Raw genomic sequence first — 20,786 nt, forward strand, 5'->3', positions numbered from 1 at the left:
TTGTTTTTTTTATTTTGGTCGGGTTGTTGTCTCTTTGACACATTCCCCATTTTCATTCTCAATTTTATATCTGAAAACAATTGGGAAGATTTTAAACGGTGCTAAAAATGACCATATTTTATTTTCTATAGTAAGTAAGTAAGTAATTATTTATTATAGTGACATGTGTATATATCACAACATACATTTATACAATTATATATTACATAGCAATTTGATATTTACACCCGGCCCATTGGATCTACATGTATATGTCACTGTAAGCTATATAATTATATCTTATCCGAAAACGTAAAAGTTTACAAAATAAAAATACAGAATTAGACGTTAAGTTTTTTTTTTCTATGAACCGAATTTACAAATTTTGCAGTTAGAGTTTGACAAACATGCACATTTAGGGGAGGCATAGAGGCAGGAAGCACAATTATAGATGTATGTTTGCCTCACTGGCACTTATAACTGCTGACATTTGTGTTTTTTATTATTAAAAATTCAAAAGCAATTAACTTGGTAAAAAAAAATAACAAATAACAAATAAAAACAGTGTTATCGTTTTTATAAACAGTGAAACTTCATTTGGACTTGTTTTTCAAAAAAATCTTATAATTTTTATTTTATTTATATAATAACTTTGTACAGTTATTTTAAAATGACTTTTAAGACAATTGATGACAACTTTATGGTTGAGTGATTTTTTGAACAAATGCGAAGTAAGGATTATTTTGAAAGGACATAAAACGAGTTCACCGCTTTTCAACATACGCACCATTTTCACGATTTTGTCATTTAAAGCTTGGCTAATGTCATGAATTTTCCCGCCCTTATTTTGAGGAAACTGCAATAAACATCTGAGTAAATGCCAGGACTTTCTGACAACCAGCGACATGCAGTTTTGGGCATGATCCAATGAAGCCTTTCACTGCATACAATTACGAGAAGACTGAAGTTGTAGCCTCTACAATTACCCAAATCATCCACAAATTCAACCAAAATGGATCATTTAATGATAAGCGACATCCCGGGTACAAAAAGCAAGAAACGGTCAGCCAGACCGATACATTTGGTCTTAAACATATTCGATATGGACTCTGATGGGTCACGAGAGTTCAATGGTGGTCACAGTAGATCCTTTTGAGCAATTTCAGTAAAGCACCATTGCGCAGAAATTGTTAAACAGCACCAAAGTCTTTCCTTCGTGACATCTAAACGGCCGTAAGACGTAAATATCGAATTCTGTAGACCAAAAATCATTCATTGAGTACCAAAAACCGTCGGTGGCGGTTACATAGACATTTGGCACCCATCTTGGCCAAAAGCCATGTGTTTCGCCCGATTTTGGTCCGATCCAGCAAATTTCGCATCAGGTTGGACATGGTTTAGACGATGAAAACCACCACCAATATCATAAAGTCAGCTTGAGTTTGATATGCGGGACAAGTGGAACAATTTATTTTGAAAGATTATCATTTCTAATATAAATTTAATTTTTGAAAAACCAAGTGTTACGGGGCGCCGAATGGGACTCTTGTGGTTTTGTACTCAAAATTCAATTTTGTACGGACAAAAGTGACTTTTGTTCAACAAAAATGAGTTCAGTTTAACAAAATTTGTATCATACTACAAATTTGAAATTTTGTCATACAAAATTATCTATCAGCGGACAAAAGTCACTTTTGTCATAACAAAATTCATTTTTGTTACACAGACTTGACTTTTGATACCTAATTTGAAAATTGAGCGACAAAAGTCAATTTTGTATTTAAATTAGTTTAGTTTGGTTTCTGTGAACTAATTTGCATACAAAATCGACTTTTGTTACACAAAATTGACTTTTGTTACACAAAATTGACTTTTGTTACACAAAAATTACTTTTGTGAGACAAAATTGACTTTTGTTACACAAAAATTACTTTTGTGAGACAAAATTGACTTTTGTTACACAAAATTGACTTTTGTTACACAAAATTGACTTTTGTGAGACAAAATTGACAAAATTGACAAAATTGAATTTTGTCTCAACAAAATTGACAAAATTGAATTTTGTCTCAACAAAATTAACAAAATTGAATTTTGTCTCAACAAAATTGACAAAATTGAATTTTGTCTCAACAAAATTGACAAAATTGAATTTTGTCTCAACAAAATTAACAAAATTGAATTTTGTTTCAACAAAATTAACAAAATTCAATTTTGTCTCAACAAAATTGATTTTTGTCTCACGAAAGTCAATTTTGTCTCACAAAAGTCAATTTTGTCTCATAAAAGTCAATTTTGTTGTTACAAAATTGAATTTTGTCATCACAAAAATAAATTTTGTCGTCACAAAATTGACTTTTGTCTCAACAAAATTGACAAAATTGACTTTTGTCTCAACAAAATTGACAAAATTGACTTTTGTCTCAACAAAATTAACAAAATTGACTTTTGTCTCAACAAAATTTACCAAATTGACTTTTGTCTCAACAAAATTAACAAAATTGACTTTTGTCTCAACAAAATTTACCAAATTGACTTTTGTCTCAACAAAATTAACAAAATTGACTTTTGTGTCAACAAAAATGACAAAATTGAATTTTGTCTCAACAAAAATGACAAAATTGAATTTTGTCTCACAAAAGTCAATTTTGTCTCACAAAAGTCAATTTTGTCTCACAAAAGTCAATTTTGTCTCACAAAAGTCAATTTTGTCTCACAAAAGTCAATTTTGTCTCACAAAAGTTAATTTTGTTTCACAAAAGTCAATTTTGTCTCACAAAATTGAATCTTACCGTACACAATTGACTTTTGTGATTTAATTTCCATATCAGGTTACAAAAGTCAATTTTGTATGCAAATAAGATTATATTTGCATACCTTTAAGACAAAATTGACTTTTGTCATGACAAATGTGAATTTTGTCTACAAAAATGAATTTTGTCATGACAAAAATGAATTTTGTCTACACAAATGAATTTTGTCATCACAAAATTGAAGTTCTCACAAAACAAGTCTGTAGCACATAGTTTTGTAAGACAAAAATGATTTTGTTATGACAGAATTGAATTTTGTACAAAACCACAAGAGTCCCATTCGGCGCCCCGTAAGTGTTGCGTTTTCATTGGCACTCAGTATATGTGTTAGGGTACATACATATGGTTCTAAGACTTTTACGTTTCATTTTGGTAACATTTTGTAGCATGTGCTAAGTGTTAATTAAATAAAATAAAGTTATCTCTTAATTCTGAGGGAGGTATGTAACCTTTTTAATTAAAACATTTGAGAACATATTGTTCCGTGTTCCAAATGTGTCAGTGCTGTATTTTGTGTCTTATGATAGGTAGTAACGAGTATTGACTTGATGTTGAACTCTGTGATTTGTTCATTAGAATGATGATGAAGTTTTTAATAGATCTTTTAACATTTGTCTTTTCACAAATAAACATCTAAAAAAAGTCATTTCAGAATCCGGAAGTCTGCAGTGGATTATATAATTATGATAGATTGGTATTTCTACTAGTTGAACACACTATATTTACTGTAGAGGTTACATACAAATCAAGAGTAAAAGTTTTATATCGATATTTATAAAATGATGCTGTGTCTAGCCTTGAATATGCGAAAATAGAAGCCAATGTTGTAAACTAAAACCTGAATACAGCCCCCAAAAAACGTGTAAGTAAACATTTATAAAGAAAATTCTTTCATGAATAACACAGATTTATTTCGTATTTTTTTGGTATCTGCACATCCGTTTGAATCATGGACTCTCGCTAACGCTCAGGGTAAAATATTGGTCATAAAGGGCCAACCCGTGGTAAAATCACGATATATTCAAGCCCCCATGAATTATTTATTAAATATAAATTTTAAAGAAAAGAGAATAATGGGGTTCTAAAATATAATGTATAGAAATCAATCAAAATTTAAGGCTCCTGGGGCCTGTTTATCGAAACTCTCTTAGGATTAGGACATGTCCTAAGACCAACTTATGATACATCTTAGTCCTAAGTGGGTTTATCAAACATGTCACAAGTTAGGAAAATCCTAGGAATTGTCCTATTCTTAGGATATCAAATTAGGTGTCTTAAGATGGTCTTAGGATGGTCCTAACTTTAGGATATATTCGAATTTCGTATTTTATTCATTTTCACACTTTTTTTAAGCAGTAGTAATATAGTTGAAATTCTCCGTATTTATATGAAAAATGCACGAGATTTGCCTTCGAAAGAATAAATCCGTGACACTTCGAATTGAACTCACTCAAAAACATGGAATGATTTTTACCGACTATATCTAGATTACATTTAGTTTGTTAAATTTTTATATAATATGTAGTTCAATATTATTTATGTCTTATGTTTCCTATTATACAGTTTAAATGTACAATTAATATACAAAAATATTTATTACCTTTAATTTAAAACTAATAATAAGTTTCTAATTAACCATATTTAAACAAACACAAAATATTGATTAAATATGATATCATATCTTTTTTTTTCATTTTTCATTTGTATTTCTTTTCCGCCAATACTTAGGACATCGGTAAGAACGTCCTAGCTAAGATATTCCTAAGATAGCTTCGATGTGCATGCTTAGACGTGTCCTAAGTCGGTCCTAACTTTATCCTAAAACCTGTCCTAAGAAATTCTTAGGACGGAACTTAGGATATTTTCGATAAACAGGCCCCAGCTGTCTCCGTATTAGTTTTTCTATATACCTAGGAAATATGTTTTATAAGATAAGTGCCTGTGAAAACAAATGGACAAACTTCATCTAGAATACTGATTTTATTTAAATACAGTCACGTAGAACTGATGACTTCCCCACTAGCTATAGACACTTATATATACTAGTGATTTATGGTTTAAATTATTTTTGCAATTTCAAGGACGAGCACTTTAGTACAGCTGACTTGTTTTATGCAATGTAAAACTTTGCAAAGAAAGGACATAACAGATTATAGACCGATTATTTTTCAAATTTGACAAATCTAATGCCTTCTCATTAAGAATGTCTCAACTAACCATTATCACGGCTTGAACATCTCAACAAGGCCTTAAAATTTTTACAATTTGGCGATAAATCATCCATTTTTAATTAGACATTGACATATACCTAATTGGTTGAAATCTATCTAATTGAAGTTACCAGACATGTAAAGTTTAAATATAGACGTAGCTTCCAGTTCTAAAATGTCATTCGGAATAAACATCTTCCGAACAGACTTTATCAAAATTAAAATTCAACACCGGAAAAGAAATGAAATGAAAAGAAAGCCTGTAATGTCATGAATTATAAATGATTCCTTGTATATAACCATTGATCATTCGGTGAAATGCAACATCCAGCCATTCGCGTGATTTGTCTTTGATATAACTTTTGAATTACGTACATTGTACCAACACATACATATGAAGTAAATATGATGGGAGGGGGGTTAAATGCAAATATTACACAATCTGAAAAAAAAGAACAAAATGCCACCAACATACAATAATAAAATTGAAAAAGTAAATGGGGGGATTTGTCAAAGAGACAACAAGTTACTAAGACCAAAGAACAGAAAACAGCCGAAGGTCCTTCATGGGTCTTCAATATAGCGAATAAAGATGCGTACTTCATCGGGCCCCTAAACAAAAGTATATACAGTACTTTTTCAGTGATAATGGACGTCATACTAAACTCCGAAATATACTAAAGAAACTAAAATTAAAAATCATCTTGATCAAGACATACAATTCTCCGAATGAAAAGGTAATCAGATTATATTGCCCTTTTTAACCATACTGTCGATTTGTTGTACATACATGTATAAACGCGTACGAATAAAGCATGACTTTATGTTTTATATTGTTAAAGTCTTTTTAAACATTTAATTAAAAAAACCCAAAACAGACAGAAAATCTATTAAGATTGTCATGGAATATTGTAAATTTTCGATTTGACCTGGGAGTAATATATTAATGTATAAGTGCCAGACACAGCTAAGGAAATGAAAAAAATTAAACATATTAATTTCCGTCTGTATATATGATTTATCTAATCTGGAACAAAATTTGTATAATTCTTTTGTCATTTGCACTAAAAATGTAATACGAAATCGGAACTTTTATTTTGATTCGGTTCACATATAACAATACACTCATAAGCTCTTGAGAGATTTTACCGAATATAAAATATCTTAACATATTGTCAACATTTAAAAAACACATGCACCACATGCAGTCAAGATATCAATAAGCAGCATTTTTGTTGCATAGAAACAGTACAGGCATATTGAAATACATGTAAAACATTACTAAACAAGAATGTGTCCAAAGAAAACGGATGCCCCACTCGCACTATCATTTTCCATGTTCAATGGACCGTGAAAGTGGGTAAAAAATCTAATTTGGCTTTAAAATTAGAAAGATTATATCATAAGCAACAAGTGTACTAATTTTCAAGCTGATTGGACTTCAGCTTCATCAAAAACTACCTTGACCAAAACATTTAACCTGAAGCGGGACAGAGGGACGAACGGACGGACGCTCAGATCAGAAAACATAATGTCCCTCTCCTATCGCAGGTGGGGCATACAAATATATCAAACATTCCAAATTATTATCAGTATGTCTGTACGCGGACCTCGAAGAGGACACTCATCATAATACATATTCACAATGACGTAAACTGAAATTGTGATTTTTGTGACCATCATAGCCGATGGGAAAACTCTCTATCCAAGTTACAGTGTGTAAACAGGAAACAATTTCAGGCCAACACACTCCTTTTACCAAGAAAATTGGCTCACACCGAACAGCAAGCTATAAAGGACCACATAATGACTAATGTATAACAATTCAAACAGGAAAACCAACGGTCTTATCTATTAAAAAAACAAGAAACAAGGAAACACTTATGAACAACCATTCTGTGTCATTTAGTATCTAGTGAAGAGTTGTCTAATTGGCATTCACATCACATCTTCATTTATAATCTTGGTGTATTGTATCAGAGATCCTTGTTTCATTCTTACAAGAAGGTAACACCTCCCGAAACGAAGGCTTATTTTTTATAAGCTAGAGTTAGGAGAGGGGATAATAAGGTATGTGCACAATGCTAGGCGGTGTTGTCGTAGAAGTTGGAAACAAGTACAGGTTCCAGCCCCGCTCGGGGAGGAAGTCACGGATCAGATCTACTCTAACATCGTTAGGTTGTTTTTCTAGGTACTTTATATATATATATAAATAAATCTTTTCCGAAGTGGAAGCAGAGTACGTCTAGGAAAAACAGATCAAAAAGAATATAATCACAGCCTGAACATCGAGTCTCTGCTTGATGTTATCTGAGACTTTAAGAATTATTGATACGATAAGTAAAAATCAGACGTTGTATTGTGGTGCAACAATTAAATTCAAATTTATTTCTATTTCTTAGCTTTTTCATATGTCAATTGTATTATTTGGATGCATCGTTTTCAAATTTGAAATTATGTTTAACATTTGTTAACCAACTTCACAGTAAAGTTTTAAAATTCAAATATCTTTCTTCATTTTAAAACAGATTACGGACAGACTAAATTTGTTTTCCGTTTTGTGAGGTCAGAATAAATTAAAAAAAAACCTAACAAGAAAAAACATATTTTAGTTTCCGTATTTTGTTAATCTATTTCTTTGCGTTCCGTTATATCATTTAGGGGGTTTTCTACGGAGCCCTGTTGGTCTCACACAAAGTGTCTTTTAAAGTCCTACGCTGAAGATGTGTAAAGTCTAGCGCTGGAGATGTAAAGTCTAGCGCTAGAGATGTAAAGTCTAGCGCTGGAGATGTAAAGTCCAGCGCTTGACTTTACATCTCCAGCGCTAGACTTTACATCTTCAACGTTTGACTTTACATCTCCAGCGCTAGACTTTAGATCTCCAGCGCTGGACTTTACATCTCCAGCGCTAGACTTTACATCTTCAGCGTAGGACTTTACATCTCCAGCGCTAGACTTTACATCTCTAGCGCTAACCTTCACATCTCCAGCGCTAGACTTTACACAACTTCAGCGCAGGACTTTAAAAGGCACTTTATAATCTGTGTGAGACCAACAGGGCTCCGTTGTGTATTTTCCCAGGTTAAGTATTTGCCCGGACGGTTTCGGTTGAGGGTATATAATGAATGTTTGTGAGTCCGTTTGATTAATGCGACGTTTGTTTCAAGGTTAGAAAGGACATGTTATTATATATTCCCAGTTTGCGTTAGCTTTCCCTCCCTAGAAATACATGTAGCTTTGTACATTTGGTGCTTATGTAATTATATAACATGGTGACATTGATACATATGTTTGATATTTATCGTTTTTTGTTTGACTCGTTGATTATATAAAACATGGAAAATGTATTCGATCTTTGTAACGAACGCACAACCTTATTTCTTGTTTGCTGTTTATTTTAGTTAGATCAGAAAACATTTATTTTAGTACGAATGAAATGAGGTAGAAAATAAACTTAATTCATAAACTCCCGCTAAAAAAGGTAAACAAATGTAGGTGAACCGGAACTAAAAACATTGAAGTAAACAATTTTTTATGATAGCAATTCTTATATGAAGTAAGTATTTTTATAAATTGATATTTAGAGTATATTGGTCATGCTGTCATGCACTGAAAATTAGACATGTATAATAGCTATCAATAGTGTGTTTATTATATTAAATACAAATAGGTTAGAATTAAACATAATAAAGATCAACGTACTTCATTTATATTGACTGAATAAACATAGATAATTTCTATAAATAACTACTGTTTTATTTGAGGTAAATCTTTCACTATTACTCTGTACTTTCTGTATTTTGCTAAACTATACTTGATCACTTGTCCAGCCTGCTAAACTATACTTGATCACTTGTCCAGCCTGCTAAACTATACTTGATCACTTGTCCAGCCTGCTAAACTATACTTGATCACTTGTCCAGCCGCTCTTTTATTACCAATCTTTGTGTGCCGATTCCGTCACAGGAAGGGGCATTTAGTGTTATACCCTTGCCCGTCCGTCTGTCTGTCTGTCTGTACGTCCGTCCGTCCGCACACACTAACGTCCGTACATTCTTATATTGGTTTCTGTTCTGTAACTTTAGTTTGCCTAAACAAAATTTAATGCCACTTATACACAATGCTAATTACCGACATTACCACATCATACATATTTAATTATAATTTGGGTGTCGTATAATTACTTTTGCGGTTTCGTGACCCTTTATAAGTTATATATACAGGCGGGGTCATCATCTCCATTTATGTATAACCAGTATCGTACTGCAATCCCATTCTGGATTAACAAAAAAATATTCAAAGAATATTTAAAGCAGAGCGTGAGTGTTCTTCAATAGTAACAAATGTGCTACCGGGGATCGACACGGGGACCAATACGAAGTTACAAGTGAACGTAACTAACCTACTACTTGTAGAGGTGTTGTTGATAAAGGTTGGCCATGTGCAACGTCAAGTATCTATAATTAGTTCAATTGGATCATCTCTGTACTTCACCAACTGTCTCTACTAACTATTCTGCTTTCATTTGAATGTATTCACCACTTACATGGCATAGTACAGTAAAAGTCTTTCACTGACTTTTAATTCACAGGCGGGGCTCATGGAGGAAAACCACCCATACACCGTCTTTTCATAATGCTTTTCTACTAGCACAACCACTTTCTATCATGCGATTTTGCATTCTTAGTTTGATTACGTTTTATACGGAATATGGACCATGGAACTATTCGATCTTAGTTCGCGTGTCGGAAAAGTATTTTGCAATGCAAAAACTAACAAGAAAAAACCATTGCGGAACTGATGAGAATAGTGACTTCAAATTAAGATGTTCAACGTTTTATTATAAAAACTATACTTTACTTGTCTCTGGTGTAGAGAAGGTAATGTGTTTTCTAAATGCCGGCAATTTTCCTAACACAGAGATATAAACGTTTTTTAACACATCATGCACATGGTTAAGGACTTGCTAACAGAAAGCATCTTTGTCTTTTATTATATCATGAATTTTCTCTATAATAATCAGCTATTAAATATAATTCCAGATATGATGAATGTGCGCAGAATTCTTCATCCAAGTTCAAAGTACATAACAGTTTTCAAAGTACAGAGCTATTCATGTCGTACTTCCACAACTATTGCAGATGCCAGAAACGAACCACCGCTTTCATCGGATGTAAAACCATATAATCAAGTCCCTGGACCTCGAGGACTTTATAACATACCTTACTTTGGCGCGGCATTACATTTTAAACCATTTGGTAAGTATACTGATGGAGTCTAGTATCTTTGCACATGGTAGTTTAAATCTACAGAGATATGATAATCATCATATGGTCAAGCAAGGTAACGAAAGAGCTTTTACTATGCATGATAGTAGGTGTCAGAACATTAGTATTCCTTTTATTTAATATAATATATATCCACCAAACTCATTGTTTAAGGCCGTCGGTTACCTATAGTTGTTAATGTCTGTGTCATTTTGGTCTTTTGTGGATAGTTGTCTCATTGGCAATCATACCACATCTTCTTTTTTATAAACCATCATCATTGTTCTTAACAGGGAATATTATATCTTAGGAAACCGAACTAATAAAACAATTAAATTATTCGTTTTATAAGAAAATAGTTATTATATTTTGTAGGTAAATATCAACCAGGTGATATCAATATCGTACTGGACAACTTAAAACAAAAATACGGGGATATATACAAGATACAATTTGGACCAAACAAGATGGTAGTCCTAAGTCACCCAGACTATGCTAAAGCAGTCCTTCAAGCACACTACGAGCAGCATGAGAAGATTGGTTTTGATATAAGTAACATCTTTCATAAGAGAACTAAAACAACAAAAGGAATGGTTATGCTGTTAGTATGACGTCATATATGTAAAATATTGTTTTTTTTTGGCATTCATAGACAACCCCTTAATGGTTGAAGTATCGAATCAATATCTGTAGCTTAAATCAAAACAGAAGATCTGGCACTTACAAACTTCCAAAACACCATCAGATATTAAGTGACGATCAAAAATGAAAATTGAACCTGAAACAAAAAACTGGGCAGCAAATCGCTATCAGATATATGTCACGTATTGACTAATGAAATGTGAGAAAGTACCCATGAAATGCGACGTAAGAAAGTATGTTAATAAATATACATCAAGTTGTTGCTATTGATGATGATGATGATGATATTTTGTGTTGCAGAGTATTCATGTGTATCCTTTTAGACAAGTTTATTTTCCGTTTTTACCCAGGTCAGCATATCAAGCATATCAATTTCCCAACTCCTCCTGCTCAAATCAGAGAACCAAATTGACCTTACTGATGGTAAATGATGTCCTGCATATAAAATTGAGAAAGGAAATGGTGAATGTGCCAAAGCGATAACAACCCGACCACAGAGCAGACAACAACCGAAGGCCACCAATGGGTCTTCAATGTAGCGAGAATTCCCTTCAGCTGGCCCCTAACATATGTATACATTATTTACTTACCACCTGACGTTTAGCAATCATTAATGAATTGCTAAAATTGATTTGTTCCTTATAATTTCACAGAAATGGACAAGAATGGGCTGAACGAAGAAAACCAGCACAGGAGAAAATGTTACGTCCAGCCGTTGTGGCTAGTTATGTCCCCTTAATCGAATCGGTAACTGACGATTTTATAGATGTTTTACAAAAGAAAACTAAAGTTGATGATCTTCTTTTGGAACTTCTTAACTACACAACTGAAAGTAAGTAGAATAGACATAGAATTGTGTTGATTGATTAAGTTTTTCATGTTTGTTTAGAGTTTCAAGTGTAATTTATTTGGTCAATGGTTGTCATATATAAATAATTTAGGAATAATTTTGTATTTATATTGTGTTAACACCTATATATATGAAAGATAAAGGAGATTTTATTTTTATTTTCATACTCAACATTTACCTTTAATATTTTATTATTTGTAACGATCATGATCTACTTGTTTTTTGCTAGTTACTGAATGCAATCTGGATAAAAAGTTGAGCATCTGTTAGACATTCAAGAAAATCTAGAGCATTACAATTTATGTTCTGTGCAGTGCCGAACGTAAGGGTATTATAGAATAGAGAATGGAAACGTTATTTAATATTAAGTGTTTGGCTATTTGATTGGGTTGTTTTCACATTTGCACATTCTTCGTTTCCATTCTCTATTCTATAACAAGCATGCCTTTGAGTAACACTACTTATTGATATTTTTCAGGTGTAGGTATGTTGGCTCTTAATAAAAGACTTGGCTGCCTAGATTCTGAAAAGGACAAGTCTGCAGTTTTGGCATCAGTTATTAGAAATGTTCTTGATATGTTCCAAGAATCTTTCTTTATGCCGTTTAAATCTTATTGTTATTTTAGAACACCATTTTATAAACGGTTCGAGGAAAATATGCTGAAATTTGGCGAGTAAGTGTTTTGTATATTGTTTTTTTTTTATTAAAACATTCTCATCAAAACTTATAAAAGATGTCAGGCGTATTACTCTAAAAGCATGTTTCGGTTAATTAGAATCATCATTATTTGTGATACTCAAACCGCAACAGTTGAAAGGCCAAATTGATTACAAAGCCATGGAACACTTATTTGACAATTGTACGCTAGACGCTCGTTGCGTCTTCTAGACTATTAAGTGAAACTCGAATCATGTAAATTAAAAGTACAAAATACTCATTAAAAACTCAGATTTAAAGATTATGTCATCGATTTAAATACAAACATTGTTTTACAGAATAGTTAATGCGGAGCTAGCATTACAACATGATTTCCTGACAAAATTACAACACGAAGGTAGACTTGAGGAATATCTTGAAAAAGAACCAAACTTTATGTACTCTTTACTTTCTGATAGCAGAGTAACCGATGATCAAGTTAACAGTATTGTGATGGACTTATTTGGTGCTGGTATTGACTCGGTAAGTTCGGCCAGGACACGATTCACGGTATTGAACTGTTACGTGAAAATTCGAATTCTCCTTCTATATAACATGTATATAAGAAAATTGGTACCGTTAATTTTATTACTACCAATGGGTAGATGCCTCCACTGGTGGACTATTAGTCTCCGAGGGTATCACCAGCCCAGAAGCCAGTAGTTCGGTACTGGCATAAACATACGGATTTTTTGTGTTATTAAAATTTGCTGTTAAAAAATGATAGAAATTATTATAAATTAAGAAATATATCTCCCTTATGCAAAGCTCTGATTCCTTTTACGGATTTGGCTATACTTTTTGGACCTTTTGGATTATAGCTCTTCATCTTTTATATAAGCTTTGGATTTTACATATTTTGCCCACGAGCATCACCGAAGAGACATGTATTGTCGAAATGGGCATCTGGTGCAAGAAAATTGGTACCGTTAATTTTATTACACATACTAATTGGATATAATTACTAGTATAATGTAACACTAGTAGTATTTGAGTGATTCCAACATTTATTGAATTCACAAACTATTTAGCTTATCTTTATCTTTATTCATATTTATGTTTTTGGTTTTGTTGATGTTATATTTGTTATATTTGTTTTATTTGTTATTCTCATAGGATTTTGTCTAATGCTTAGTCCGTTTCTGTGTGTGTTACATTTTAATGTTGTGTCGTTGTTCTCCTCTTATATTTGATGCATTTCCCTCAGTATTAGTTTGTTACCCCGATTTTGTTTTTTGTCCATGAATTTATGAGTTTTGAACAGCGGTATACTACTGTTGCCTTTATTTAACCCAGGATTCCTCAGAATAATGTGTGGCGACAGTACTGTCGTATACTCGCGGCAATCTTATGATATAAATCGTGATACAATGGCTCTTACAATTGTAGATATCGCATGTTGTCTTAATAAATTCTGACGTTAAAGTCACATAAATGATTGCAGCCTATTGCTCGTTTACTAGGCTAGTATATATCTTGTTTGTCTCAGATAGGTTAACATTAACACGATTGTGCTGAACCCGCATTATATATTTGCTATTGAACAATAAACTTACTGCAATAGATCAATCATTACTAATTTATAAAAAAAGATTGATACATTCCATTACTATTTGCCTGCCAACATAATCATTTTTGACGTGAAAATATTATTTCACCAACAAGAAGGAGAGATGGTTAAATAGTTAAAATGGTTAAAGCTTTTTATAACTTATAGTGGATAATAATTTTTCAATTATTTATAAAAAAAAACCTATTCACGTCTCATTGTTTCATTAGTCTCAATATATTTGAAAACTTGTAAACATAAGAACTGAGGAGCAAAATATAATGAATATGGTTGTTCGATGCATTATAATGTAAACTTAATAGAACTAATAAGATTTTTTTCTACATAAATCATTCAAGAATCGATAAAAACACGAATGTAATGTGAATAATTTGACAGTGTACGAATAGTATTCTGATGATAAACATTTAAGAAGTTGTTTGCGTCCGAATCGCTTATCTAGATTGATTTTACCTCGTAGTTCATACAAACGCTGAAACCTAAAATAGAAATTACTGGAAAGCATGAGCTATATGACCTATCAGAATTAAATTAAAAAGAAAAGCCATATCCACCAAAATTCAACTTTACAACTATGTCAATAATACAATTTGCAGATAATTGTACTTCTTGTCATTGCAGAGTGCCAATACACTGGTGTTTTTATTATATCAATTAGCTGTCAACAAGGACAAGCAAAATAATCTGATCGAGGAAATAAAAAAAGTTGTTGGTAATAGCCAAAAATTGACAAAGGAACACCTTGCTAGCATGTCTTACATGAAAGCTTGTCTAAAGGAATCTCATAGGTATACTAACTGTATTTATCTGAGTGCAAATGATAAAAAAACTACGAAGAATGTACAGCTTCAATCGTAAACCTAATATGGCATCTAAGAAATATTTTCCTGTTCATGTTGTAAAAGCTAAACGTTATAGAAATAAAATAAGTTTTAGACTGCACTTGCAAGAAAACAAAGTTGATTAGGTATGTGTACATCACTACAGTTATTGATAGCTACAATATATCAGCATCAGCTACAATTGTAGAACTAATGGAACTGTATGTTATATTTACCAGCTCGTGTAAGCCTATTTAATCACAACATCTTGTAGCTATTTTCATTTTCAAGTTTGATTTTATGTCCGTCAATGCTTTATTTTCATTGTAGCATGAATTATATTTGTTGGTTTGTTTAATTTGATTTTCATATTATTGTTATACACTCCAATCAAAGAAAGATTAATGACACCATGCATGCTGTTTCATAGTTAAACGTCCTTTTTCAAGTCAAATTGAAGAATTTAAAACTATAACTGACAACGTCAGGAAATACTCACCAATGCAAAGATACTATATTCACAAGTTAGCACACCATATGCGCATTTCTTCTACACTAGACTTATCAGTGGTGTTGAAATTAAAACAGATGTAATGTAGAAGTACCGTTTTTATGTATCATCTTTTCCACATATTTTTTTTCGATAATATGATCTTGTTCTACAGGGTTATCTTTCCTACCTCAGCAGGATTAGCACGTGTTATAGAAACTGATTTAGTAATTAGAGGATATCGGGTTCCTAAGGACGTAAGTAAATATATAATACTAGTACCACATCAAGTACTTTATAGACTAAAATTCAACTAAATGTTTCCCTCGGTTTTAGTTTGTTACCCCGATTTTGTTTTTTGTCCATGGATTTATGAGTTTTGAACAGTGGTATACTACTGTTGCCTTTATTTGAAAGTAGCAAGCATCCTTTGATGTCTATTGTTGCAAACCCGTCAGGTATATGCCTATTGAACATTACAGATCTTTTTGTTTCAAAAAGTTCTGTTATTATGACGTATTCCATAGCCTCTCCTTATTGCTTAGAGATTAAATATATAAAGGCGGAAATACAAAGGGGAGAATTCAGAACCATTTGTCGGAAAGAGACAAAACCTTGACTTTAATAAAAAGAAAAAAAAAAGAAATGACAATACAAGTCAACCAATCATAGTACAGAAAGGAAACGATTAAGCAAATCCCCTCAAGAAAAACAAAGCACGCACTAAGTTGCTTCAAACAGGAAAGCAGTATTTCCTGCTGAAGTAGAACTAGAGTGTTGCTTATGGCAAGTTCAAATAGAAGAAATGTCGCCCTGTCGGGATTGAAGCTACTACATTGTACATGTGGAATACACATTTCATTGTATATTTAAAATTTACTTTCAAGAGATAATTATTAAAAGTTTGATGTCATATTAGTACATTTCTGCAGACACTTAGAAATTGAATCGGAATGTACCGTGTGCCGTGCATGTAACTTATACAATGGCATAAGTAACAACTGCGGACTGAATTCAACAAACTGATTCAATGGTTCATACAAATAAAGATGTTAACGTAGAAGATAAACAGGTACACCTTTTTTATATAAAGTTTTACATCCTGACATACATGTTGAGCAAGCTCTGCTTACTCTTACGGAGCAAATGAGATCATCCCAAGTTGTTAGTGGGGTTTCGTGTTGCTTAATCTTTGTTTTTTTTATATTGTGACCTGTATACTCTTTCATTTTAGTCATGGTGTTGTCAGTTGATTTTCGATTCATGAGTATGAATACCGTCATCTTTCGCCCTTCTTTTATATTTGATAGTATCAATGATTTATTCACCAAATTAGATACTCTCAACATAGATTTTGGTAAGTACAAATATTATAAAGGTAAACATCCGTGTTATATTTTGCAGACACTGTTAATCATCAATATGAGTTCAATGTCAGCAGACGATCGATTTTTCTCACAACCAACCAAGTTTCTTCCAGAAAGATGGCTGCGAAACACAACCGATGAACTAGCAAAGAGCAAGGAATTCCCCTTTGCACACAAACCATTTGGTTTTGGTCCAAGATCGTGTATTGGTCAAAGATTTGCCGAGACTGAAATATTTATTTGTCTGACAAAGGTAATTTAATCATATTTGGTCTCCTATATTTACCTGTCTGTTCTTTTACATTATGCTATGCCATACATCATGCTATTTTGATTTCTATTGAATTATCATAACTGCGATAACATGATTCTACATTAAACGTCATTGTTTAAAGTTTTTCATTTGACAGTTTAACATTTGTTTTATACTTACTTTGATGATGATGATGTTGATGATGATGATGATGTTGATGATGATGGTGATATTGATGATGATGATGATGCTAATGCTGATGATTATGATAAATGAGATAATGATTATGATGACGATGACGATGGATTGACATTTTACAAACTTTTTGCAATTATTTCATGCAGATGTAGAAATATATTGGAAGCAGCAGAAGTATAAAGTTGAAGAGCATTGAGGAACCAAATTTCCAAACAGTTGTGACCAAAGCGCCATGGTAATCAAAACCCTGAGCGTTAGGACAAATCATTTTTAAATTCATAAAAATGGCCGTATTGATATTCATGCGAACACCAAAGTACTGACGATTGGACTTGTGATAACCTTATGGACGAAACGTCCACTAGCAGTTGCATCTACTCAGTACTATTAATATTTATAAAAGGTACCAGGCCTATAATTTATTACGCCAGACTCCTGTTTTATTTATATAAGACTTTATAAATTACCAATTATTATATTCATTTCTTATGCATTCATTCCTGAAGTGCATATTCACGATTTGGTACTTATTTAGAATATTCAAAACACCTGTTCTGTTTTTTCTCCTAGATTATACAGCATTTTGAAGTATCGGTTCCAACGAACAAACCAGAAATGAAAACAACAGTCCAGCTATTTACAACACCTGTCGACAAGGTCAAGATGACTTTTACACCAAGGGAGAAAATGTAGTTGTACTACGTACATGTTCGGAATTTAACCATTCCGACGTATTGTTTTTTTATTATTATAATCAAACTGTGTTACCAACTTTAAGACTGCCAGTGACAATACATTCAAATAACGTTAAATTTTAGGATCATATTCATGATATGGTATGAATCATGTTTCCTTTTACTGTTTAGAAAAGGGTAAATGATTCAGGAAGTATATTTGAAGTCTTATCTTTCACCAAAATACAAACAATGAAAAATAAAAAAAAAACACAAAGAAAAGATAAGGAAAACCCGACTGAAATTAATGGGAGCTACAATCGTGGATATAGAAAATTGAAGGTAGATAACTGTGTCCTTGGACCATAAACAACTAAATATGCCTTCGTGATCTCTCACATATAAATACATTACTTATATTGTTCTCAATATAAAGGAATTCTATGCGTCGACTTTCATACATTTCAGAGGTTAAGCTTGGTATAATACCAGGTTTAATCTATCATTTTCTGCTTAAGAAATGCCTGTACCAAGTCAGGAGTGTGACTGTTGTTTTCCATTCGTTTGATGTGTTTGAGCTTTGATTGTTTAGGGACTTTCCATTTCCATTTTGAATTTTTTCATTTTACTTTTTTACTCCTACACAATGATATTCAATTGCCTGCACACATTTGGCTTCATCAAGTTATCAGAAGCAATGTTTAACCTACATAGTGTTATTGTTAAGACGACTGAAAACAAAACTTTTCGACAAAATTGATGATTTAAATTCTATAATGTGAACTTTCCATTAATAAAAAGCCACATTCCAGCAGTGCCTACGTATTGAGTTTACATTTCCTAGCTTCTACGATATTCTAAGGCATTTGCTCTTGTCATACCAGTAATACAATGTTTCTGCTTCGCGATAGCTATTAATCTAAAAGCTGAAATTGAAATCACCTCCGCCATTTAAACGGACGCCATCACGAGTTGCTTTATTGTTATGGAAAACTAGCTTCACAGATGACAAACGATATGTTCGAATTTCGTGAGCACTGTCTCATGTTCTTTTTGCAAACGTGACCTACCGAAATAGACTTAACTTTACTGATTTAGTACTAAATGAAAACTTTTTTGCGAAATACTGCAAACTTATGCGTTATAACGAAACTATCTTGATTTTAATTATTCATTAAGTTTTGTAAAAATGTCCGTCTGTCAATCATTTCGGTTGTGATTAACTAGTAGATAAAGTAAGAAACATACATACAAGGCATAATCATAATAATAAATATGCATAGGAATAATGGAATAATTGCATATAAGTGCGATTATACATAAATTAGGACTGATTTGTGCATTAGAAAAGTATATAATTAAACAGGAAAATAGATATAGTTTAGTATATAGGCATATGTATATTGAAAGATCAAAAATAATGTCATCCAATTGTGAAACTTCAAAGTCAAATAGACAAAATGGTGTTAGATGATTTAAAATGAATAAGTAATAAGGAAACTTTTTTTTTTAATTTTAATGCAATATTTTTTTTAAAATCTCAAAATATGATGATTAAGATTCTTTGATAGAAAGTGATTGAATTTTCATTTCAATTTAGTGAAGTATTTAAAAGATGCTTGGTAGCAATTTGAATGGAGAGAACATACATTTATTAATCATATTAATAAAACATCTTCATTCTATACATTTATTGCCAAAGGGTAGCTTGTTTGAATCTAACCAACTTTACACAGTTCTCAAACGAGAGCTTACTTTGGGAGTATATTTATATTCGGTTATAGCTTTTTTAGCTGTTTTTTTTTTATCTCCTGTATAACCTAAATTTAATCAATTTTCTTTGTTATATATATATATATATATACTAGTAGTAAAACGGATATCGGTTTGGAAGCCTTTACAGTTTGTTGTTCGGTGTGAGACAATGCTCCGTGTTGAAGACCGTCCTTTGGCATATGATGGTTTACCTTTACAAATAATGACTTAGATGGAGAGTTTTCTTTTTTGCATTTATTCCACATCTTCCTATATTATTCTGCTCATTATAAGTCATTCATATGATCTAATTATTTAAGCATTTTACTTTGCAATGACTACAAAGGTGATACATTTTAATATATACAGCCTCCTCCATTAATCTGCTGTTTCCTTTGAATCTTAAATAAGAAACAAGATAAAACAAATGTTTATGAGGACATATATCTTAAAAAATACTGTTTACTGTTGACATGTTTCTCATTGAAGTTGCTTACAAGTTGTGGATACTTAGATCAACTATATTTTCCTTACTTGAAACCAGGCTACATTCTCCATGTTTGAAAAGAAGTTCAATTGAGTTTGATACCCGCCATATGAAATCGTATCTTTTTTTCAGTTAGCAATGTAACCCGTTTTTATTTTCATAGAATAATTGGATTGAAAGATTAAAAGAGCTAATGCTGCTTTGAGAATCATCATGGTGAGTCAAACATTTTCGGCCGATTTTTGATTTTTAATGTTTGTTTCTATGTTGTAATGTTAAACTACTGTTTGAAAAAGAGTGGCGAAAGATCCCGGAGGGACATTCCAACTCATCGATTGAAAATTAAACACCATGGCTGTAAAAGAAAAAGACAAACAAACGCTCATAAATACGGCACTTTATTTTTAGTTGTTACAGCGTTTTAACAGCGGGGTTCCTGCATTACATTACTAAAAGTTGATTACCATACTAGAAATTTAAGCTTGGATGAGACTATACGACACGTTTGAGTTTGTTTTTTTTGTCGATTTTATATGCTATCTATACAAATATTCACCCATTTGGTAAGCATTCAATCGTGATATTTCAGATAATAAAAGATATAAAAACAGTATTTTTCGATTTCAGTCATAACTCAAATAGCCAACGTTTAAAGTCGAATGCATAATTTTAGCAAAATCTGTGATAAAGCTCATTAATTGTTCATTGACCTCAAG

General features: G+C 32.1%; 1 protein-coding gene across 1 annotated transcript; it reads left to right on the plus strand.

Annotated features, from left to right (window-relative positions):
- Positions 1-8,485: 8,485 nt before the first annotated feature.
- Positions 8,486-18,662, plus strand: LOC134724583 (probable cytochrome P450 12a5, mitochondrial). Its single transcript, XM_063587694.1, has 10 exons — positions 8,486-8,555; positions 10,042-10,257; positions 10,642-10,867; positions 11,562-11,740; positions 12,237-12,432; positions 12,755-12,938; positions 14,647-14,813; positions 15,512-15,593; positions 16,741-16,956; positions 17,725-18,662. The coding sequence occupies exons 2-10, from the start codon at positions 10,044-10,046 to the stop codon at positions 17,845-17,847; spliced, it is 1,587 nt and encodes a 528-aa protein (XP_063443764.1). The 5' UTR covers positions 8,486-8,555; positions 10,042-10,043; the 3' UTR covers positions 17,848-18,662.
- The last annotated feature ends 2,124 nt before the right edge of the window (positions 18,663-20,786 follow it).

This window comes from Mytilus trossulus, chromosome 7, assembly GCF_036588685.1.
Source record: "Mytilus trossulus isolate FHL-02 chromosome 7, PNRI_Mtr1.1.1.hap1, whole genome shotgun sequence".
Lineage (NCBI taxonomy): Eukaryota > Metazoa > Mollusca > Bivalvia > Mytilida > Mytilidae > Mytilus > Mytilus trossulus.

Coding starts and splice junctions, on each gene's coding strand:
- LOC134724583 (XM_063587694.1), top strand. CDS start 10,044: ATGATGAATGTGCGCAGAATTCTTCATCCAAGTTCAAAGTACATAACA. Junction 12,939..14,646: donor TTGGTGCTGGTATTGACTCG/GTAAGTTCGGCC, acceptor TTGTCATTGCAG/AGTGCCAATACACTGGTGTT. Junction 15,594..16,740: donor GATATCGGGTTCCTAAGGAC/GTAAGTAAATAT, acceptor TATATTTTGCAG/ACACTGTTAATCATCAATAT.